Source organism: Panicum hallii, chromosome 6 (genome assembly GCF_002211085.1).
Source record: "Panicum hallii strain FIL2 chromosome 6, PHallii_v3.1, whole genome shotgun sequence".
Classification (NCBI taxonomy): domain Eukaryota; kingdom Viridiplantae; phylum Streptophyta; class Magnoliopsida; order Poales; family Poaceae; genus Panicum; species Panicum hallii.
In genome coordinates, this window is record NC_038047.1 from 39,373,578 (window position 1) to 39,398,184 (window position 24,607).

Below are 24,607 nucleotides of genomic sequence, written 5' to 3' on the forward strand. Positions count from 1 at the left end.
CTCTTTTCTTCACTTTTGACGAGCTTGAGGATTTTCTCTTGTAATCGGTGTCAGAGTCATCACTTAACTCGATTATAATCTTGGTGCTGAATTTTTCTTTCTTTCTTTGCAGTGTTTTCTTCTTCTTCCATGCCTTCCATTCTTGAAATGATATCTCATCATCGATTGTTTCCAACTCTTCTTCTTCTTCTTCGTGTTGACTATTCTTTTTCTTGTCCTTAGTTTTTTAAACAACTTCTCCTTGTCAACTTCAACGGTTGGATCGACGGGAGCCTTGGATGAAGTATCACTTGACATCTTGATTCTCCAAGCGGTTAAGCTTCAAAGATGGAGAACCTTACTCTGATACCAATTGAAAGGATCTCAAGATGTCTAGAGGGGGGTGAATAGGCAAATCTGAAACTTAAAGCACTTTAAACAATATCAGTAACATAGATGTCCGGATACTCCGGGTTTTGTGTCCGGAGTTTCCGGAAATATGGTTCAGAGAGTTCGGGTATGAAACAATGTTTGCACTAACAAGATATTGATGCTGCAATTTAGAATGAGTAAATTTAGGCAAGCTAGTGGTACCTTAAGAGAGTTTCTAAACAGTTGTCTTGGTCTAGAGACTAATATAAATGTAGATCGACCTCAAACCCTAGAAGACTAGTCTCACAAGCAAATATATAATAAAGCTAGTAAGAAGCACAAGAAGGAGACAGAATTTATTTCACGAAGTTCACTCCCAAAGGAGCTACGTCTCCATTGAGGAAGGATTCAAGAGACGGTGCTCAAGAACCCTATACTCCTCTTCCAAGGGTGAGACCAACGCTCAAACCCGAGGATACTTACTACGAGTTCCTCCGCGAGGAATGAAGATTACAAACTTCTTGTGGTGCTCACAACTTGCTTGAGCACTCACAAGCGACGCCTAGCCGTCTAGGAGCTTGAAGCTCCAAGAGTAATGAACTTGTATCCATCAGCTAAGGGTTTTGTGCTCAAGAGATGGAATGGAAACTTGCTAGCACGAATCTTTGCTCTTGCAACTAACTCACTTGATTCCCCTAAGAAAATCACTCCAAGAATGGAAGAGGGGAAGTGAGAGAGCTCTCCTTTTGCTTACTGGCTTGTTCTGTTTCGAAATAAGAAAGAGAAGGATAAATGAAGGGGTATGGGGGGTATTTATACCCCTCTCACAGAAACTAGCCGTTGGGAGAAGGATACCCGGATACTCCGGGTATATGTCCGGATACTCCGGACATAGGGGTCCGGACATTCCGGTCCCAGAGAAACTTCAGATAAGTAACAGTTACCCGGAGACTCCGGGCTACTGTCCGGATACTCCGGATCATAACATCCGGATATTCCGGACGTTGTACCGGACATTCCGGATAAACAAGGATTTTCTTAAGAAGACTATTTTTAGTGGTAGGTTTGATTCTCTTAACTTTTGTAGGTTCTCTTGAGTACAACTACCATATCAATACCTGTGGATCAAAGTCACTCTTGACAGTACGGCGTTCCTATACTCAATTTCGAAATAAAATCTAATTCTTCAAGTAAATTTGAAACACCGCTTTTCTTTTCCCTTTTTGAGGGGTCATATTTTTGTAATACGCATTGCTTCATCATTCTTAGCCCCTGCACACATGCTCGATAACATAATTAGATATACATGTGCTTTGTCATCTTCCACCAAAACCCACTAAGCGGCCTACATATCTTTCACCCCTTTTACGCATGAAGAGATTGACGATGTGGTAAAAAGTTTAGCTACAGACAAGTCTCCAGGACCTGATGGTTTCAACAATGACTTCATAAAGAAGTGTTGGTCCATCATAGCACCAGACTTTTATGCCCTCTGTGAAGGTTTTCAAAAAGGAGAAGTCTGCTTAAAATGTATCAATGGCTCCTATGTTACACTCCTGCCTAAAGTGGACACCCCAAGCAAGGTTGATGACTATAGTCCCATCTCCCTTCTAAATTGCTCCATGAAGCTAATCACTAAGTTGCTAGCCAACAGACTGCAGAAACTAATCACCAAGTTAGTTCACAAAAATAGTATGGTTTCATCAAATCCAGGACTATTCAACACTTTTTGGCTTGGTCTCTTGACTACTTACATCTCTGACACCAATCAAAAAAGGAAATCATCATTCTAAAGCTAGATTTTGAAAAGGCTTTTGATAGAATGGAACATGCATCCATGCTTCAGCCAATGAGAGCTAAATGTTTTGGTAACACTTGGCTTATTTGGATGAATTCCATTCTTCAATCTGGTACATCCTCAGTTCTACTTATTGGAGTGTCTGGCAAATCTTTTCATTGTAAAAGAGGAGTAAGACAAGGAGATCCACTCTCTCCCTTGTTGTTTGTACTAGCAGCAGATTTTTTACAAACTCTAGTCAACAAGGCCACAACTCAAGGACTTTTAAGGTTACCAATACCTTGCAGTTTTGACAATTTCTTCTCAATAGTTCAATATGCAAATGATACCTTAATCATCATGGAAGGCTGCAGTGAGCAACTAAGAGTCTTGAAGGATATCCTAAATGTTTTCACTTTGGCAACTGGTCTGGCAGTTAATTGTAGCAAATCACAAATGGTGCTTGTCAATGTACCTCAGGATAAACTAAATCTGCTGGCAACAAGTTTTGACTGTACAATAGGTAGTCTGCCCTTTACATATTTGGGGTTACCTTTAGGATCAACAAAGCCTAGGGTGGAAGATTTTCTACCCCTAGTTTCTAAGTGTGAAAGGCATCTGCCGGGTTTTATCCGGCTGCCCACCGAGGGGTATACCCAAGGTGGTAGGTTTTGGGTTGGGATGCGCCAAGATCAGGAACTCGAAGGTGAAGACAACACAAGGTTTAGACAGGTTCGGGCTGCAAAATGCGTAATGCCCTACGTCCTGTATGATGGTTTGTATTGTCTTGATGTTGATCGGGTGATCTTATGTTTTGAGGGGGTCCCTGCCCGCCCTTATATATCCGGGGGGACAGGGTTACATGAATCCTAGTCCAATACTAGCTTAGGAATCGTACTCAAGTACAACTCGAGTAGTTTCCTTCTATATCGACTAGTCCTACTCCGCATGCGGGTAGAATACAACATAAATAAGGTACAGGACACGTCCTATCCCCTTAGCCCAATACGGACTCCTTGATGTACGCAGCCCCGTGGCCCCGGGTCCGACAAGCCCCCGAACTCTTCGTAGCTGAGTACTGCAGGCTCTTCGAGTACTTCTGAAGTAATCTTCGACTTCTTTCGAAGCTCCATCTTGAAATCTCTCTTCGAGTACTCTTCTCCCTGCATCGAAGCTATGAGGTGCTCATGCCCCGAATTCTTTCTTTTGTATGGGGTGCGATGAATAATCGCACTCCATATGGAGTAGCCCCCGAGCCTTAGGTTGAATCAAAGAATCAAGCTGAGGGTCAAACTAGTCTTGAGTCTTTTCTTCTTATCCTTCGAGTACTTTCGAAAAATAAGTAATCGATGCCACGTGTTCCACAGCCCCCGAGCCTTGAATCCAAAGCATTTGGAAAAAAGGATCCCAAAGGTCGTGGCAAAAATGCTCCCTTTTGATAAAATATAGTTTAAGAGGAGGCAATTGGCATAAATTGAACTCGAAACTCAAAAAACCTCTTTTTTCGGGACAATTAACCCTGAAAAAATGGTTAGTCAAGTAACGGCCCAAAAAATCCACCAAAAAACCGCCTATGTCCAATTAATCCCATTGCGCGACGCTTCACCTTTCGCACAGTAAACCACTGCCTGAGCGCTGGTTATTTAACCCCGCAGTCAGTTAGAATTTTTCCTGTGCCTTCAGATCTGACACCGCCACCAGAGAAAAAACAAAACCTCAATTAGAGCTTGACCTGCTTGAGCCTTTCCGCCGCCCTGCGTAGTCGAAAATCTTCGAGCCCGCCACCGTAGCCCCCAAGCGTTGTGCGAACAACTCGCGGCTGAAAGGAGTTGAAATGGCGCCGAAGAAGACCGACCAGAAAGACTTGAAAGAAGCGCAAGCAGCAACCGGCGAATGGTCAATTAGTAAGTGTTCTCGCCATAATCTAGCAAATTTAGTGTTGGGAGGTCTGCTTCAAGAGAGGGATCTCATCAATTGGCGCCTTCCCTTTCGTGATCCATTCCCCATGGAAAGCGTCGACGAGATCGTTTCTTTCTGCTCTTTTTCTGAACGGGGATTCGCCCTCCCCACTTGTTCATTCTTCCGTGGCCTTCTCTACTTCTATGGGATTGAGCTGCAACACCTCAACCCCAACTCGATCTGCCATATCTCCATTTTCATTCACTTTTGTGAAGCCTTCCTCGGAATTGAGCCCCATTGGGCTCATTTCCGCTATCTTTTCCGCGTGAAGCCCCAGCCCACCTCAAAAAATCCTTTTGCAATAGGGGGTGCTGGTATCCAGCTTAGGCAACACGCTAGTGACAAATACATAGCTTACAAATTTCCTTCCAATATCCCCGGGTGGAAACAGCAATGGTTCTACATTGCAAACCACGCCCCCCAACTCCCTGTGCGGTCCGGCAGGCCCCCTGTTCAGCGCGGCGAATGGACATTGGAGCCCAATGAAGCCGAGATGGACCAAGTAAAAGAGCTACTCGAGTTGATTGCCGCACACAAAGAGATGGGAGTAACCGGGGCATCTGTGATGTTATCATTCTTCAAACGCCGAATTCAACCCATCCAGCAGCGCCATACCTTAGGATTCGAGTTCATGGGTACTGAAGACCCATCCCGTATGTGCGCAGAAGAGCTTGGAGATGATGCTGCGCTTGTTCGCGTCAAGCGAATTCTGCTGGATGTGGACGCCGTCCCTTATGTTCCAGCGGGATTTACAGCCCAGAATCGACCACCATCGGTAAGTGTTCGACTTCTCGACTTCTCCCTCGATCTGAAGAGTTAATACTAACTAATTGTCTTAACACAGGATTCAACAGCATTGTATCGAAGTTACCCGCCGCAACCCGATCTACCCCGGCCTTACCACATGCTGCCCAGCGCTGCAGCTAAAGCACAGAAGGAAAATATTGCTGGCAGCGAGTCGGCCGCGGGCAGCCAGGCAACTGGGGAGGGGGTGCAAGCAAACAACTCCTCCGGATCATCCGTGGAGTTATCTGACGACGCACCTCTAGTTCCCCGGCGGCGCCGGGAGATGCGGAAACGCAAAGCCAGCACTGCTGACCTTGCCGGGTAAGTATCTGTCAAACTATAAAGTGTCGAGTTGTTTCGCTGAATATTGATAACAACTCTGTTTTGCAGTCCGTCGTCTTCTTTGCCCAGCCCCCAGCGCCAGAGGGTAGCCGAAACGCCCCCCACCGGAAATGAGGCACCAGAGGCCAGACCCACAGAAGCCGATAGGGTGGACCCGGCACCGTCTCGTGCCGATGATGTACCGATTGCCGTGGCGGGCCCTGCCTCAAGCCAACTCGCGCCCTCGACTGAAGCAGCCCTGCCACCATCAGTGGGGGCCGCGGCCATCACCACACCGGCGCTGCCAGCCTCATCGACTTGCACGCCTGCACCTCCGGCCACGAGTACAGTGGTGAAGAAACCCTTGAAGCTGATGTGGAAAAAACCAACAATGATCCGATCTCGAGCGTAAGTGACGCTCTGGACCCTGCCCTTAGCTATGTGACGAAATCACAGTAAAAGTGTTGTGCTGTTGTCTTAAGCAGGTCAACCGCTGCGGTGATGCCAGAACTCGAGTTGGCTCCACCAGCCTCCGAGCCTTCGCCCGGGCAAGCCAACGCGCAGGAGCCAGAAGGGAGGGCAGATGTGGTCGTGCTTGACTCGCCACCGCCCGAGCTCTAGCACGCGGAACTCGAAACCCCTGGCAATGAGCAAGTCGAGGCCGCCACTGCCGTACCCGTCGACGTTGCAGGTAAATGATCCCACTGCCTTCTGCCGCAATCATTGCTATGTTAAAAACCTGTCCTTCGCAGAGAGCCCACAGCCGCCAGCTTTGGAGGGTGCGGGTGCTTCCAGCGAAGCAACCGTGCTGCCAACCCCTGGAGGAGAGAACGCTGATACACTCCAAGAGATGCACCTCCCAGGGGACGATCTGAGCCGCCTGCGCCAAATGATCAAGGCGATCGACACGTTTGCTCTTGTAAGACTTGTCTAAATCGCTGGTAACTGTATGCTCAAGTCGTCTGTTTCTGAAGCCCGGGAGCACGCAGGATATGAACCAAAAAACTGCAGTGAAGCTGGAAGAATCCACCAAGCGTATCGACGAGTTGATGCAGGAGCGAGCCGGCTTCGAGCAAACCATCACCGAGCTCCAAAGCCGACTCAAGGAGCAATGAAAAACTCATCAAGGTACGTGGAATTCGATTCTCGAATTCGTACCCGTAGTCGATAGCTTCATGGTCTGAAACCTGCTTATCATCGCGGAACTTAAAAAACTCTTAGATTATAAAGAGGGATTGCTTACTGATTTGAAGAACATGCTGTATTGCCGCGCAGATGAAGTCGAGAGTCTGCGGAAAATGATGGCCGACACGGAGAAGCAGTTCGTCGACTGTCTCCAGCAGATCAAGACTTTGGGCGAAGAAAAAGAGCAGCGCCAGAAGGAACTTAATGACTTGAAGACGGCGGCTCAAGAACTCGTAGAGATGGTGGATCCTCAGGAAGACGGCGCTGAAGATGGGCCACCACTACTTGATCGACTTCGCGGGGCGCCACAAAAAATCCTCAATTTTGTCATTGAGGCGGCCACATCATACATGGGTCATGCCCTGGGCCTTGTGAAGTCCTTCTGGCCAAAGGCTCGGCTAGAAGTACTCGCGGAGGGTGCAGCTGCTGAGTGCACTGACGAAAACTTCCGCGAGTATTTGCTAGAGGTCCGGCCGGTGGCTGAAAAAATTGTGGGAGACATGGTCCAAGGTTGAACCGTTAGTGTACATGACTTTGTAATATAAGGAACTACCTTTGTTCTCTTGTAGCCTTGTATGAAGTTTAGGAGCTCCGTCTGCTCTGTAGTGGGAACATGCTACCTCTGAGTGCAACGACTTAGAGAGTAGTCGATTTAGCCCTTCACGTGAGCTCATCGGGTGAGCTAGATAAGATCCAGCCGAAGGGATCCACTCATGCCCGGAACGCGCGGTCTGTGGCGCGACGACTAGGATGCCCATGGCAAACAGTCGAAAACTACCCTGAGGTGTAACAACCGCAGGAGTAGCCAATCATACGGACATGTCAAACAAGTTAGATAGAGCCCGAGCCAGACGGGTCTAACCAGTTTGGAAAAAAAACACGATTATCATCGCGACGACCCATGTGCCACTTAGCAAGTAGTCGATTTGTAGTAAGTTAGGGCATGGCCAAAGCTGCCGCATTGTATTCAAGAATTTTACATTTCGAGTCATGTGGCACAAAGCCGCCATGTTGACCCAGAAAAGAAAAAACATGCCCTTGACGCATACAGGAATTGAAAACGAGTCTGCTTAGGGGTAGAACCGTCGCAGGTGATGGATGTTCCAGGAATTGGGTACATCTTGACCATCGGGGTGTTGAAGTCGATAAGATCCTGGTCTTGTAACCTTCTTGACGATGAACGGTCCCTCCCAACTTGAGTTAAGATTGTACAAACCTGACTCATCCTGAAGGCGACGAAGGACGAGGTCGCCTATGCTAAACGACCGTTCCTTAATGTTGCGATCATGATATCACCGGATTCCCTGTAGGTAACGGGCTAACTGAACGAGAGCAGAACAGCGAGCCTCTTCGACAAAGTCCAGCTCCAGCTGTCGTGCTTCGTCCGCCTCGCCTTCTTGATACATCTCGACCCTTGGGGATTTCCACATGATGTCTGCTGGGAGAATTGCCTCGGAGCCGTAGACAAGAAAGAACGGGGTATGCCCTGTGGCTTTTGAAGGTTGGGTCCTGAGCCCCTAGACGACATGCGGCAACTCGTGAATCCACTTCCCGCCCTTCTTGCTATTGGCATCGTAGAGTCTCTTCTTGAGCCCGTTGATGATCAAGCCATTAGCACGCTCGACTTGCCCATTTGCCCTTGGGTGTGCCACTGAAACATACTTGACCTCGATGGATGAGTTTTCACAGAATTCCCAGAATTGATTGGCCGTGAAATTTGAACCCAAATCGGTGATAATAGTGTTGGGGAAGCCGAACCGATGCAATATGTCGGAGATGAAGTCGACCACCCTGTCTGGAGTAAGTTTGGCGATCGGTTTGAACTCGATCCACTTGGTGAACTTGTCGATAGCCACCAAAACATGAGTAAAACCTCCTGGCGCCGTTGCGAAGGGCCCAATCATGTCGAGGCTCCAACAAGCGAACGGCCAGGAAGGCGGTATAGTGATGAGGGTGTGGGCCGGGACATGAGTTTGCTTGCCGAAGAACTGGCAATTCTGACATCTTCGCACCAGGTCCTCGGCATCAGACACGACGGTGGCCACCAGAAGCCAGCTCGAAATGCTTTGCCCACTAGCGTGCGTGACGCTGCATGGTTACCGCACACGCCCTTGTGTATCTCTCGCAAAATGTCTAGACCTTCTTCTGTTGTGACGCACTTCATGAGTACTCCAGATCGTGCGCCGCGCTGATAAAGTTTGTCTTCGACTAGAACAAACCCCTTGCTCCGTCGTATGACGCGGGCGGCAGCAGCGCTCTTAGGGTCCATCCCCGCCAGTAATACGAGATCTCGGATGAAGTCGATAAAAAGGTCCTCTCCAGTCCTCGCCAACCAGCATAACCTCCTGTTCCGGCCATACGGAGTCAGTATTGGTGGAGACCTGTGGTGAAGGGCTGATGGATGGTTGCTTCAACTCTTGTACGAACACCCCGACTGGGACTTGTGCTCGAGTTGATCCCAGCTTAGATAAGGCATCCGCGGGAACATTGTGCTCCCGTAGCACATGAAGAACTTCTAGGCCAGAAAATTTGTTTTCTAGCTTGCGTACCTCCTGTACATAGGCTTCCATGGTCTCCTTGTTGCAGTCCCACTCCTTGTTGACCTGCTGAACGACCAGAAGTGAATCGCCGTATACGAGGAGCCGCTTGATCCCTAGTGATATCGCCAAACGAAGCCCGTGAAGCAATGCTTCATACTTGGCTTCATTGTTGGATACCTCCCAGAGAATTTGGAGGACGTACTTGAGTTGTTCGCCTCTTGGGGAAATGAATAAAACTCCAGCGCTGCCGCCATCGAGCTTGTGAGAACCATCGAAGTACATGGTCCAATGCTCTGGCTTGTCAACTGGATTTGGAACTTGATTTTCCCTCCACTCTGCCATGAAATCGACTAGAGCTTGGGACTTGATTGCAGTGAGTGGCTTGAAGTCGATCAACAAAGCCCCCAGTTCCACTGCCCATTTTGAAATACGACCTGTGGCGTCTTGGTTGTGTAGGATATCCGCCAACGGGTAGTCTGTGATCACGGTGATCTGGTACTCTTCAAAGTAGTTTCACTAACAATATGCCATAGAGAAGCTTTTGGACCGCCGGGTACCGCACCTTAGACTCCGAGAGTACTTCACTAACAAAGTACACGGGCCGCTGCACGCCAAAAGCATGGACTTCCTTGGAGCGTTCGACAACAATAGCACTGCTAATGACATGGGTAGTTGCCGCAATGTAAAGTAAAAGGGTCTCACCCGGCAATGGTGCTGTGAGGATCGGGGGCGACTGTAGGTGTTGCTTGAGATCCTGCAGAGCCCGCTCGGCTTCCTCTGTCCAGTTAAACTTGTCCTGGCGCTTCAAGAGTCTGAAAAAGGGTAGTCCTCTTTCCCCGAGCCGGGAGATGAATCTGTTGAGAGCTGCCATGCACCCTGTATGTTTCTGCACATCTTTGATTGTGGCAGGTGCCCCCCATATCAGTGATGGCGGTAATCTTTTCAGGGTTGGCCTCGATGCCCCGGTTACTGACTATGAACCCGAGCAGTTTGCCCGATGGAACACCGAAAACGCATTTGGTCGGATTAAGCTTCCATCGGTACCTCCTTAGGCTGGCGAAAGTTTCCTCTAGATCTGTGATCAGGCCCTCGGGACTCCGGGTTTTCATGACCACGTCATCCACGTAGGCCTCCATGTTCCGGTGTAACTGATCGGCAAAGCACATCTGAATTGCCCGCTGATAGGTGGCGCCAGCGTTCTTCAACCCGAAAGACATCGTCTTGTAGGCATAAGTCCCAAACGGGGTGATGAACGTGGTCTTGATCTGGTCTTCTTCCTTGAGAGCAATCTGGTGGTAGCCTGAATAACAATCAAGTAAACATAACAGTACACAACCTGCGGTCGAGTCGACTACCTGATCGATGCGAGGGAGCCCAAAGTGATCCTTTGGGCAATGCTTGTTGAGACCGGTATAATCGACACACATTCTCCATTCTTTATTCTTTTTTAATACAAGGACGGGGTTAGCTACCCACTCTGGGTGGATTACTTCTTTAATGAATCCAGTCGCGAGGAGTTTGGCTATTTCCCGTTTGATAGCCTCCCGTTTATCAGGGGCAAAACGACGAAGTCGTTGTTTCTTTGGTACAGCTTGTGGGTACACATTGAGACTATGCTCGATCAGCTCCTTGGGCACCCCTGGCATATCCGATGGCTTCCATGCGAATATGTCTCGGTTAGCCCGTAGGAAACTGACGAGCGCGAGTTCCTATTTGTCACCCAAGCCCGCGCCAATGATGGCTGTCTTGGACGAGTCGCCTTCTTGGAGCTGGATCGTCTTGAGAGCCATCTCGCCCGTCGACTTGACGCCCGATTGGCTCGCCTTCTTCGTCGGGATGTCTAGCTCAGCTTGAGAGAGTTGCTGGGCGGCCGCGAGTACTTCAGCAGAATTATCTGGCACGCGGGAAGTCGATGCATACTGGATGGTCTCTTGGTTGCAATCATAGGACTTCTTCAAGTCGCCTCGGAGCGTGAGCACACCGCTGCGTCCTGGCATCTTGAGAAGCAAGTAGACATAATGCGGCACCGCCATGAACTTGGCGAGCGCCGGCCTCTCCAGTATAGCGTGGTAGGAAGATTCGAAGTTGGCCACCTCGAACTTGATGAACTCGGTTCGGTAGTTCTCTCTCGTCCCGAAAGTGACTGGGAGAACGATTGTTCCAAGCGGATGCGCGGCATTGCCAGGGACAATACCGTAAAAAGGAGCTTTGCTCGAAGTGAGCTTGTTGGTAAGGTCCAGACCCATCTTCTTCAGCATACTGGTGAAGATAAGATTAAGTCTGCTCCCACCATCGATAAGAACCCGAGTAAGCTTGACTTCTGCGACCACGGGATCCAGCACCAGTGGGAACTTCCCAGGCTCGAAAAAGCTGGTCCATTGATCATCACGGGAAAACGATATGGGGACCTCCGACCATCGGAGTGGTCGTGGTACCGCCGGTTCAACTGATAGAATCTCCCGTAGCAGCAACTTCTGTTCCCGCTTGGAGCAAAAATCTTCGTCACCGCCAAAGATAACATTGACGGTCTTGGAGGCATCCTAGAACTTGGGCGTCTCAGATTTGTCTTCCTGTTCCTCGTCTTCGGGCTCTTTGCCCGTCGACTTGTTCTTCTTGCCGGTTCCAGGAGAGCCAAAGGTGCGCTTGAGCTGAAAGCAGTCGATCGCTGCGTGTTTGGAGTTCACACACCACGGGCACTTCTTCTACAGGAGTTTCTCAAACTGCTCCTGCGTGGTCGACTTCTTGCCCCGCGACGGACGTTCCACAGCCGCGACGAGATCGTCTGGCTTGCGTTTTCGGGAAGAACCCGAAAAGTCCCGCTGGCCTTTGTCAGCCCGGTTGTCGTTGTTGCGCTTCTGGTTGAGGTCGGTGCGCCTTGGAAACCTCTCGCGCATCTTTTCTTCTTGTTCAGACCAGTCGTGCATCATGTCGCGTAAACCTGCAACTGTCTTCGGCCTGTTACGCCCAAAATTACGATATATACCTGGGTCTGTGAGGCCGTTGTAGAAGCAGTCGATGATGTCCTCCTCCGAGATGTTGGCGATGGTGGCCCGCACATCGAAGAAACGGCGGGTGTAGGACCGCAGGAGTTCATTACGCTCTTGCTTACACTGGGCGAGGTCGTGCCGGGTTCCTGCTCGGGATATCGCCCCCTGGAAGTTGTCGATGAAGACCTTCTTGAGGCCTTCCCAGGAGTCGATGGAGTCATTGGGGAGGCTTTCCAGCCAAGTCAACGGTGCAGGCTCCAAAGCCATCGGAAAGTAGACGACTTTGGTAGTGTTGGAGCCGCCAGCCACCTCAATGGCAGTGGAGTAACAGCGGAGCCATTGCTGGGGGGCCTGCTTACCGTCATACTTGGTAATACCGATTGGCTTAAAACCCTCCGGGTACTTATAGTTGTTGAATCTCGCAGTGAATGCGGGAAAACGATCGCTGCAGTCAGCATCGTCTCACTCGGCTACCTCGCGTTCCCGTCGCCTCGAGTCGAGGACTGACCGGGCGTCGCGTCCCTCATTGATCTTCTGGCGAAGGTATGGTTGTTGACGTGGAGGGTTGGGCTGCCTCGGGTTGTTTGCCGAAGGTGGCTGCCGCCTCCCACCGGTGAACTGGCTCCCACCCACACCGTCATTGTTATTGTTGCGTTGGGGTCGCGGGCGATTACCTGTTGTTAAACTTGGGGCCTGGCTTCGGCTGTCTCCGACGTGTTCTTCCCTGACGAGTGATGCCGGAGCCTGCTGGTCCAGCTAGACCCACGCCCGTTGGGCGTAGAGGAGCGCTTGTTGAACGTTGGGGTCGTTGCTTCGCTCGAGTAGTGTTGTTACCCGAGCAATGTTGGCCATAGGAGTCCTGAAGCCTCGCTCATCTGCCGCGGCGAATTCAGCGTCGAGTTCGCGCTGTGCAGAACGTATACGTTCGTTGGCCCGTCTTCTACGAACCGCACGGGCTCTGTTCCTTGCACGTCGCACGTCGCGCTCGGCGTCGTTTTCGTCCACAGCTTCAGCGGTGTCTTCATCTTCTGATATCCCGTCAAGTGCGCCGATGGGGATGAGAGCATCATCGTCCCCCTCTTCCGCCATCAGAACTTGGCTACTTGCGAGTTCTTCAGAGGGGGCTTCGACTAGTTCAGTTGAGCCCTCGATTGTGGTAGCCAACGCCCTGCCCTCCTAAAAAGGCAAAGGCTCAAGGTGGGCTACCAAGCGGTCTTCATGTCCGAGTAGATCGGACAGATTCATCCCCCTCCAATGAACAATTCGTCCTTCGGAGGTGGTGGTGATCATCAGCCCACAAGTGGCCAGGTGATCCTCAGCCCCCCGACATGCGGTGGCCTCGGAACCTCCAGCCTGGAGCAAAAAGTCCAAGTGCTTTTCCAACTCGGAAAAAGGAACAGTAGTGACAGACTCTGCCTCGGTTTCCTGGCAGAATCAAAGAACGGCAAATCGTCGAGACTATCGACAAAGTCATCGAGCCTTGAGGCGAGTGTTTTTAGCTTGATGGTGTCGTCGACGATGTGCCGACGGAAACGTCCTGCGCCGTTAGCAACGTAGACCCACGAGCTAAAAACAAAGGTCATGCCCTCAGGGAGCACGGGACTGGGGAACTTGAAAATTGCCATCGAGTTCTCCAGCGGATCTCTGATGCGCTCCCCTACCTGGCGCGCCAGCTGTCGGGTTTTATCCGGCTGCCCACCGAGGGGTATACCCAAGGTAGTAGGTTTTAGGTTGGGATGCGCCGAGATCAGGAACTCGAAGGTGCAGACAACACAAGGTTTAGACAGGTTCGGGCCGCAATATGTGTAATGCCCTACGTCCTGTATGATGGTTTGTATTGCCTTGATGTTGATCGGGTGATCTTATATTTTGAGGGGGTCCCTGCCCACCCTTATATATCCGGGGGGACAGGGTTACATGAATCCTAGTCCAATACTAGCTTAGGAATCGTACTCAAGTACAACTCGAGTAGTTTCCTTCTATATCGACTAGTCCTACTCCGCATGCGGGTAGAATACAACATAAATAAGGTACAGGACACGTTCTATCCCCTTAGCCCAATACGGACTCCTTGATGTACGCAGCCCCGTGGCCCCGGGTCTGACAGCATCAGCAGGCTCAAGAAGAAGAGACTTCAGTGGATTACATGCCTAAAGGTTTCATTGAGAGAACAAGTGGGATAGGACTGGTGATCCAAGCATGGGCCCCACAGCCAGTGATACTTGCCCACACATCAGTTCGGTGCTTTATCACACACTACGGTTGGAACTCGGCACTAGAGAGTATTATGAATGTTGTCCCTATGATTGCATGCCCACTTCACAGAACAACATATGAATGCTTCAATGCTAGAGACTCAGTTGGGCGTGGCAATTCAGATTAAGATCGGACCGAATCGGTTTATAAGGAAAGAGGAGATTGCAAGTGGAACTAATCGTGTTATGGAAGGACATGAAGCTGAAAGGATGATGAAGCGAGCAAGTGAGCTTAGAGAGAAATCAGCGTGTGCTTTGAGTAAGGTTGGTTGTTCAACACAAGCCCTATCACAAATCACGGATACGTGGAAATAATTTGCTGGTGGAATAGATGGAGAAAATTTTGGAATCCTTTCACTATTGTTGCACTGGATAGATGACATCCCTCGTCAATTTCAAGTTAGTGCAAATTATTCTATTAACAGATTTAATCACTTGTATAATAGAGAAAACTACATGTACAATCAGTTCATAATTATTTATATAGTCAATTTTGACCTAACTGCTCTCACAAGTTTTTTAAAGGTATTCTCACAAGTCTTAGTCCACTAGCAAGAGCTAAATTTCTCTACTTCTCGCTAGGCCACAGGACTTCCATGGGCAGATGGGCTCACCCCCCACTTATGGCCCAAGTCTCAAGCTAGGGCTTGGGTTCGCTTCCGGCCTGTGTGCACTATATCTTGCAAAAAAAGAATATCTTAATAAACATCTTGAATCCTATGGAATGAAGAAATATAGGAAAAATGTAGGAATAACTACTTGGGCTGAGTATAGGAAAAATATAGGAATCTAATGAGAGAGAGAGAGAGAATGACACAACTGAAACTTTCAATAAGGTTCAACCTCTTGCTAGTAGAATTGGTCCAAAATTCCTACGTAGCAAGCCATTCCACGTAAAGTATGGCTGTCTAAATTTTTGTCATAAATGTATTTGATGATTATATCTTATACAAGTATGAATTTTCTCCTTAACTTGGAATCATGCATCAATCAGTGTGGAAGCACGACCTACCAGAGTAGTGATATTTTTGTTGTTTGAAATGCTAATGAAAATAAAGTGCACTACATTTATGTACTCTTTTAGATAAGTAAAAAAAATTCGGTTTCAAACATCGTCTAATAAGAATGGCTCTTGTGTTTATATTTGTGCCAGGTCATATTATACTTTGAGCCATCCCTAAAGGTTGTGCTGATGATGGCTCGGAAATGGCCCGGCTCAGTTGCCAGCTCTACTCGAACTAACTTAATTGTATTTATTTTACAAAATATAGTGTAGACGCAGTCGCTCACATGCACGCACGCATATTTGCCCTTATGAATACATACACATATCCCTATCCCTATAAGCATCTTCGAGAGAGACTGAGCCGGTACATTCTTAAGATTGATAAAGTCACATTAGACATCTCGTTGTTGATAGACTCGTGGCTTGGAAAGAATAAATAGCTCTAATGTAGTTGGAAAGTAAACATGATTGAGGGGGTGTTTGGATCCTGGGATTTATTTTTAATCCGGGTCATATTAACATTTGGATTCCAATTTAGGGGGCTAAATATGAGCTAACTGTAAAATCAATTGTATAAATGGAGAATAATTCATGAGATGAATCTATTAAACCTAATTAATCTATTATTAGCATATATTTACTGTAGCATAATATTGTCAAATCGTGAAGTAATTAGGTTTAATGAATTTATCTCGTGAATTAGTCCATTTATATAATATATTTTATAATTAATCTATATTTAATACTTCAATTTGGTGTCCAGACGTTGGATCAGGAACCAAACAGACCGGGGTTTGTGTCGTAAGTTTTGTCTAAGATTCGGTGCTACACAGAAGCCAAATCGATGCCTCCGAAATTGGACCACAAATGATATTTCGGCATTGATTTTGATGTGCTGCAACGGGTGATTACCAACGTGGGACCCACCAACCAAATAAAGATCGTCTCCCTCCACACCGACCCATTTGCCTCCCAGTCTATCCCGCTCCGTTTTTTATTCAGTATCCATGCAAGAAGAGTCATCGAGGTCATCATACTTTTGTTTCAGCCTTCAGTGTGCAAACTATTGCTTCAATCTTCTCCCTCCTTACCAAGCATTGGTTTTTATACACATTTTGGCTACTCTTAGAGTACACTGAGATTTTTCCTATTCATTTTTCTCCGTTTTCATTTCGACTATAAGGAGAGCTACGGCCTCTCAAGTCATCAGTCAGCAAAAAGAAAGGAAAAAAGTACTGAAACGAAGGCAAAGGAACCGTGAAAAGATAGAAAGCTAGTGCTTCTCTCACATCGCAGGAAAAAAAAGCTGCAGCCACTATGACCATTTTAAGACGCTATCATACACTGATTGCTCTGCAGTATCTCCATCGAACTACTCGTTCCTCTCCTTAATATTAAAATTAACTTGTTCCTCTCCTTAATACTAAAAATTAATATTTTAATAATTGAAGATGCTTTAACAACAGATTACCAATCCGATCTCCACGATAAAAACACATCTTTCTCTCACCTAAATAAAGAAGATTCATTCCTCTACTCTATTTTTAATGATTGGATTTTGGTAGTCCCCTCAGCAATTATTATCAAAAAATAAAAAAATTATTAATAATGGAAATAAAGTATTTTATATTTAATATATAGGTAATGCGTCTGAGATGCTCTCCCTCGTGCCTGTACGAGGCACCAGTATAATGCTCCACTCCACTGTTCTTGGCTCAGTCATCTGACACACACACAAAAAAAAATCTGTGTACTACGTTGTAGGTAAGCATGGCAACGCATCCAAAAGAGCACCAGGAGAGGATGGCTGCCGGGAAGGGCGACGAGTCCACCCCGACACACGGCGGCGTCGTCCTCCCGGCCAACTTCGCCGAGGTCGTGGCCTCCCTTCCCCAAGGGCCACAGTGCTCGATGTTTCCTTCCCTCCGCCAGTACCGCGGGTTCTGGCTCCCGGAGATCAGCCTGCTGAGCCTCCCCGAGGTCCACGCCCGCTTCTCGCTGAGCCCGACGGACGTCCTCGTCGCGAGCTTCCCCAAGTGCGGCACCACCTGGCTCAAGTCCCTGTGCTTCGCCACCGCGCGCCGGTCCTCGCACCCGCCGCTCGACGGCGGGCACCCGCTCCTCCGCCGCAACGCCCACGACTGCGTCAGGAACATCGACACCCTCCGGTTCCTGCAAGGCGGCGACGAAGACGACGGCGAGGCGCCGCGCCTCCTCGGGACGCACCTGCCCTACTCCCTGCTCCCGGCGCGCGCCACGGCGGGTGACGGCTCCGGGTGCCGGATCGTGTACGTCATCCGGGACCCCAAGGACACGCTGGTCTCCCTCTGGCACTTCAACTCCGGCGTGGTGATGACGACGGCAGGCGGCGGCGACGACGCCAAGCAGGGCGCGCCGCGGCCGGAGAAAGCCAAGTTCGAGGAGGCGTTCGAGCTCTTCTGCCAGGGCCGCTACGGGCTGGGCCCGCAGTGGGAGCACGCCCGCGAGTACTGGGAGGCGAGCAGGCGGCGGCCCGGCAGCGTGCTGTGCCTCAGGTACGAGGAGATGCTGCGGGACCCGGCGGGCAACCTGCGGAGGATCGCGGCGTTCATGGGGTGCCCGTTCTCGGAGGCGGAGGAGGAGGCCGGCGTGGTGCGCGCCATCCTCGAGCTGTGCGGCATGGAGAAGCAGCGGAGCCTGGCGGTGAACAGGAGCGGGGCCTACGTGGTCAGGGGCCTGCTGACCATCGGCAACCAGCATTTCTTCAGGAAAGGGGTGGCGGGGGACTGGAGGAACCACATGACGCCGGATATGGCGGCGAGGCTGGACGGCGTCGTCGAGGAGGCGCTCGAGGGGTCAGGATTTTCCTTTGGCGACACAAGCAGCTAAGGCACGTGTGGCTCTGAATAATCATGCCGTGCATTTCGGTTTGGCCATCAGCATGGTGTGTTAAAGCAAATCTATGGCCTACGAGTTGTTTGTTCAGCAGATGCTGTTGTGTGGCATCTGTGCTGTTTCTGTTTTTTTCCTTTGTTTTGTGTCTTTGTGATTTTACTTCTTCTAATAAAATTCTCGGCAAATCTCTTGCCGTAGAGAAGTAAATCTATGGTCAATATCAACCGTTTGCTTACCTAGATTCTTGGACTAATTTTTTAATCAAATATTAAAAAAGATGAAGGTGCATGTTTTTTTAAGAAAGGTACCGGATTTCATTAAAAGAGAATCCTTTTACAACTGAGACCTTAATATAAAATAAAATTATATTGAAGCACGCCATTAGATCCCTACCCTTCATCTTCCTTGCATCCGGCGATGTCCACTGCTCGAGGAAACTCCATTGCCATGGAATTTCACCAAATCTGGCTACAAGAATCGTAAATTCCACCAACAGAAGAGTCTACGATCGTGGAGACCGCAAAAAAGATATAATATGCTCAACCACTGTAGGGAGTAAAGCATGCCGAAAGCACATCGGCCATATCTTCTTAAAGTTGAACCCAGCACATCAGCCATATCTTCTGAAAGTTGAACCGACCATAAGATCCGACACCGCCGTTAGCTATCACCAGTGGCGGCCGGAAGGACAGATATGCCACCGCCAGTAGTATCACCAACGGCCGATAAGATGATTCCACCAAAGGGGGAAACAGATCCAATCCCTCTTCAAAGTGGACTAGGCTAACTACCTCGATCCCTCTGTGACGAACACGCCGCCGTCGGAGAAAATGACGCGTCTCTTAGAGAAAATTCAGTACAAAATAGAAACTCAGATCGAAAACATCGAAACGACGAATCCAAACCCTAGCCCAATTACTGTGAAGGAAAGGAAAATTATTGAAAAAAACTTAAGAAAATAGTAGATCTACTAGAGATGACGGACGCATGCTCCTCCTTGCCACCGGCTAGGAGGCTAGAGGCGAGGAGAATCAGGGGCCGGAGGCGGCGGCGGTGGGGGACTCGATGCTCAGGCGGGCGCCCATCCTGAGCGACGCGAGCGGCTGTTCATTAAACAGAAGTAAATAAATGAAGAAGTGTGCCTCCAATGTTTAAGCACCTACCTCACGTCCACCTCTTCTCTTGATGACCAATGACGCTCATTGTTTGCGCAATCTCCTTCATTTTGCCCATAAATGAGGCAGATCCATGTTCCCCATCAATCATTTTCGCTGTCCTGTCCTACAGCACTACATGGCATTGAGAGCTCACCAAGATATTCATGGCACGAGTATGATGTGATGGCTGCTAAGTGCCAAGTGCCAACTGAACGCAGCTCAAATGGGCTCCGTTTAGATGCATTCAAAGTTTCAAATTTTTACACTCTCTCTCCATCACATCAATTTTGGAACGCGTGTATGGAGCAGTAAATGTATGTAAAAAAATAACTAATTGCACAGTTTAATTGTACATCACGAGACGAATCTTTTAAGCCTAGTTACACCATGATCAGATAAAATTTGTCAAATACAAACGAAAACGCTACAGTAGCAAAAAGTTCCAAATGTTATAAATATTTGCGATCTAAACACCCCCTGGGTTAGGCTGTCCATAAATTCCTAAACTCAGGGTGCGTTCGTTTCCTACGATCTAAAGTTTAGAGGTATCACATCAAAGAAAATATTATCATTTAGAAGTATTAAATAAAGTCTAATTATAAAATTAATTGCAGAACCCCAGGGCTAATTCGCGAGACGAATCTAATGAGGTATATTAGTCCATGATTAGCGGATGATTACTGTAGCATCACTGTGGCAAATTATGGATTAATTAGGCTCATTAAATTTGTCTCGCGAATTAGCACCCATATGTGCAAAAAGTTTTATAAATAGATTTTATTTAATACTTCTAAATAGCAAGATTCTCTTTGATGTGACGGGTCTAAACTTTAGAGGGGAGGAAACGAACACACCCTCAGTTGAATTCTCGCATTTTGTGTTCCAATTAATAAACAACACTAGCTAGGAGATAAACTTGGTCAAAGACTAAACACATGCCCGCCCTGTGTTCCGAACGGTTGGACATCGTCATCGTGCATCCTCACTACGACAGGGATGGTCAGGCCTGGTGGCCACCATCGAGCGGAACTCGGAAGCGACTAGGAGCCTCCTCCCGCCGCGCGCATCGTCATCGTCCGCCCGGCGACTTCCGCTGGCTTAGGCCCAGGAGCGAGCATCAGATCCGCCATCGTGGGCTTTTGCGGCGGCAGATCTCGCTTTGCTTGCTTTTGTTGCGATACCAACGGAACGGCCCACGGGACACGACCCACATAAGGCCCGCGTAACACTTGTAGCTTGCGGCTTTGTACGGCCTACTCGAAACTTGAGCAACCTTTTTCTTTCGGAATTTCTAGACATCCATCGGGTGCCACCGCGCCGTGGGGCTGTGGCCAGAATTCTCGCGTTGGTTTATTGCTCGCGTATGTTTATGTCGGGACTCACTCGATCGACCCGGCCCGGCCGGCATCGAGACTTTGTATAAGCACATACCATCAGTTTTAAAAAGAAATAGAAAAAACAAAGGGCTTCAAGATGGTTACCCCTTCGTTCTAAAGTTTAAAGCACTTTGCTTTTATCATAAGCTAAACTTTTTAACTTTAAACAAAATTATGAAAAATATATTAGCTCCACAGTATTAAATAAATATACGCTATTATTATTCATACGGTGACCTCATCAATTTCACGATCTACGTGCATGTATTTACAGGAGGGATCGTGTACCTAATATATGTATGTAAGCATTGGCGTCGTACTATGCTTTGCTAAAAAGAACTATTAAAGAACGTGGCTCGCTCGAAAAGTTTAAGAACATACTCACTTTGAGAGTTGATGGACTTAAGCAAAATAAAAAAAAGTTAACCTAGAGTACATTTTACTCAAATCCTAATAATCTTTTCGTTAAAGAACTATAATGCCTTTAGTGACATCATAAGTTTGTCAAAATTACGGTTACATCTGATTGAGAAGCATAGACAGAATACACAGAGCCCCATGACTCTTGCATGGTAATCTCCAGGCAACTCTAGGTAGGCGAGACGTCGACCTGAACTTTTTGTTTCCAATAATGCACTATAAGAAAAGGTGTTGCACCAACCAACATCTTTCTGTTACTGCGATATCTTTGATTTATCGGACCCAATGGTATGTGACAGGGGATAATGACTCTATGTACTCGATCGTACGTGTATGTGTGTAGTGTGCCGGCAAGTTAACTACCGAGTGGTGCTCAAGGCCAAAGTGGGAGACATCAGCTTTTTGTTGTCGCGCATGAACCATGCATGCCGGTGCAGAGGCAGCTAGCATAGCCGGTCACTGGTTTCAGCGTTGACTGAATTTTCTTTGCACCCTACGTGCTGCTAGATTTAAGTCCGTACAGACAACTGCCCCCACTAAGAATTCATCCACTATTTAACTATTACAGGTTAGCTCTCAATCTGATTTTTTAGGGCAATCTTTCAATATGATTTGGGTATGCTTCCAAGGGAATTTGGGAATAATATTATACGAATTCAAATTTTGAGCTACGGCTCTTTCCTTTTGCTTCTTCTAGACTGCTTCTCTGTGCTGTTTCATGATGATCAGTTAAAGGCCAACCTCTTCACCCTCTTTTTTTTTTTCTAACGAATAGGAATGAGAGTTGTCTATCATATTGACAAACAGGACACGGCAACGACCCATCGACAAACTGCAACAACAAGAAGCTGCACAAACACCTGCAGGGGAAAAGAATGCCTCACGAAGTGGCAAAGAAACCACCTCCACAAGGTCCCAAATGGCCAAAACAGATAGCCTTTTAGGCGCATAGGAGACTAGAGGAAGTCTGGTGCTGGCAACTGCTTCAAGCAGTTTGCAAAGGCACGAGTTACACTCTGATAAAGTTCCCCATCATCAGTCGCATCGTTCTCCAAGATGACCAAACCTTCTAGCACACCCTTGCACAGGACAATGTGAGCACTTTGGTGAACCGACCATCTATTGTAATATCTATTCTTATTACGTCTTTGTTGTTCCATCATTATTAGAAGGACGATCTTCTCAATCATGGTGTTCGGAGGAGTACATTGGCTCCAGGCGGATGATCTAGCTGCTAGCTTAGGCTGGCCTGCCGCATCCTCCTTTAGGTTAAGTCATATGTGCATGTCACTAAGTCTGTGTTTGATCTTTACTAGACATTTACATTAAAACTCGTTTAACTATGAAATGTTAGGCTGAGAACCACATGGAGGTCTCTGATGACACCCACTCCATTTCATGCATGACACATAAGACCGGAGGACTGGAACACACTTGAGGTCTTACATTAGAAGAGAGGAAAATGACTTAGTGCTCATTGGAAAGTCTAGCTGTTGGTCGTACTTTCCTTAATTAGGTAGTATGAAACATGTCTGAGATGGTGATTTACTTAATGAGGTAGTATGAAACATTAGATAAGCGCACTTTGTCGGGTGGTGTCACACATGTAGTCAATTTACATTTGGTATGCTCCGTTATTTAATTTTAACCCAGCCAGCCTATGGGAACAAAGATGCTGAGTGCTTTATGGTCATGCACAATATGAACAATGGAAAAGTGCAAGATTCATTATTGCCATATGTTTTACTTTGGTTAGGCATGTGTGATACCAACACAATGTTTCAAAAGCAATCAGACCATAAGCAGAAGCCAAACTATCCTACATCAACCTACATAGCGCAAAGACACTTAGTTTTTCATTTTGAAAGCCCTTGCTTGAACATGACCATCTCCATTGGCCCATTCAGAAACATTTTCATGAAATCTAACAAATAGTAAAGGAAATAAGTGATAATTCCATAGGAATTTAAAGGAACGTTGATTTTCCTCTGTTTAGATAATATACATAATTTGGAATAATGCATGTGTATCTTATGATCCAGAGTTTGTGATAATTATATTCCACGCACTGTCTAAAAGATCATAATATATATGGCAACTTTTGCTGGATCAGATCCTAAAAAAGGTATATTTTTCGAAAAGGATAGCAAGAGATTTGCCGCAAATTTTAAGCAAATTAAAGGAGCAATAAATTAAAAGACAAGAAAAGAACACAAACACATACACACACACACAAAACAGACACCACTCCACTACTTCTACTAAACAACCACCAAGGGACTGAAGAACAACCAAACCAAAGAAAACAATGGGACGAGCTGACAACAACCGAGCAAGAGGAAACAGCAACAAAGAAGAACACTAACACCACAAATAACCTAAAATGATCTTGTCAGACGAAGTTTCTATAGAATTCCTTAAAGAATCACTTGTTCAGAATCCTACTCCTACCCAAGCCCCTGAGCATATGTACCGTGAACCCCAGTCTATCCCCGCAGCGGCTAAGCGGCTACACCGCATCAAATACTTGATAGACAGATCGAGAAATATTCTTGTGGATTCTAGCTAGGAGCGAGGATATGTTCTTTAAATCCAGCCAACTGTTTCGGCATGGCGTCCTGTGCTCGATCCAGGCCTTGCCGTACCAACGGCTCTTGCAGCAGACTTCATTACTGGAAACAAAGCTCATCAGATGATATATTCCTAGATTTTGCACGGCACCCAGTGCACTGCCAAAGAAAAGAAGCTCATTAGACTTGCTGCCATCAGGGGAAGCAATTGGTCTCAGAGTTTGACTGTTTCTTTCCCTTGTGAAGTTGCCACATGCAATATATATCCACCCCAAACTTATTATAATCCCATTGATTTCTGCACACACACAAGGGTTCATAATTTCCTCTCCTTCCTACTAGTATTTTTTTAGTGTAGCAAATGTATTACCTTTACATGAATTTCTTTGCAAGTTCCAGATCTAGCTCAGGGTGCTCACATGCATGTTATTATGCTCAGAATTCAGTACCTACTTGCACTTCCATTTTTTCAGAATTCAGTACCTACTTGCACTTCCATTTTTTCCCAATTTCCGAACTGCACCTCTGGTTTTATGTGCAGAATAAATAAGCCCAACTAGTTGTGGCATGTGTCCTGGAATATTATCATTATCTATACACAGATCTGACATTATTAGATCTGAACGATCACCGTAGCTTCACTCAGCTGGGACAAAACAGCAAAAGGCAGAAACCTATACTATTGAACTATTGATTCCATCAGCCACGCACCTGCATTTTCCCAACGTGCTCGTCAAAATCGCGTCACAATGACATGCATGTTGATCGAGCTGTACAATATTCTAATTCTCTGTACCGAACCACCTGATACACCCGGCCATCAACCTCCTTCCTCTTCATCCCCTCCCCCTCCCCCATGGCGAGGTTGACCATCACCGTCGGGTTATCCATTGACCGCACGGAGGATTAGTCATCGACCCCGCGTCTTCCATGTAGTATAAATCTCTCTCCGCTGGTCCAAGCTTCTTCCACTCGATCGCTAAGCTAAATTAATCAAGCTTGGCAAGTCAGGTCCTCCCGCGCACACACGCATCTCTCGAGCC

The 24,607-nt window shown here is 47.5% G+C and overlaps 1 protein-coding gene across 1 annotated transcript; it reads left to right on the top strand.

Moving 5' to 3' along the window:
- Positions 1 to 16,812: 16,812 nt before the first annotated feature.
- Positions 16,813 to 18,276, top strand: LOC112897651 (cytosolic sulfotransferase 5-like). The gene has a single exon (XM_025966005.1). The coding sequence runs from the start codon at positions 16,938 to 16,940 to the stop codon at positions 18,033 to 18,035; it is 1,098 nt and encodes a 365-aa protein (XP_025821790.1). The 5' UTR covers positions 16,813 to 16,937; the 3' UTR covers positions 18,036 to 18,276.
- Positions 18,277 to 24,607: the final 6,331 nt, after the last annotated feature.

What these genes read in the sequence shown, in the direction of transcription:
- LOC112897651 (XM_025966005.1), top strand. Translation starts at nt 16,938, where the DNA reads ATGGCAACGCATCCAAAAGAGCACCAGGAGAGGATGGCTGCCGGGAAG.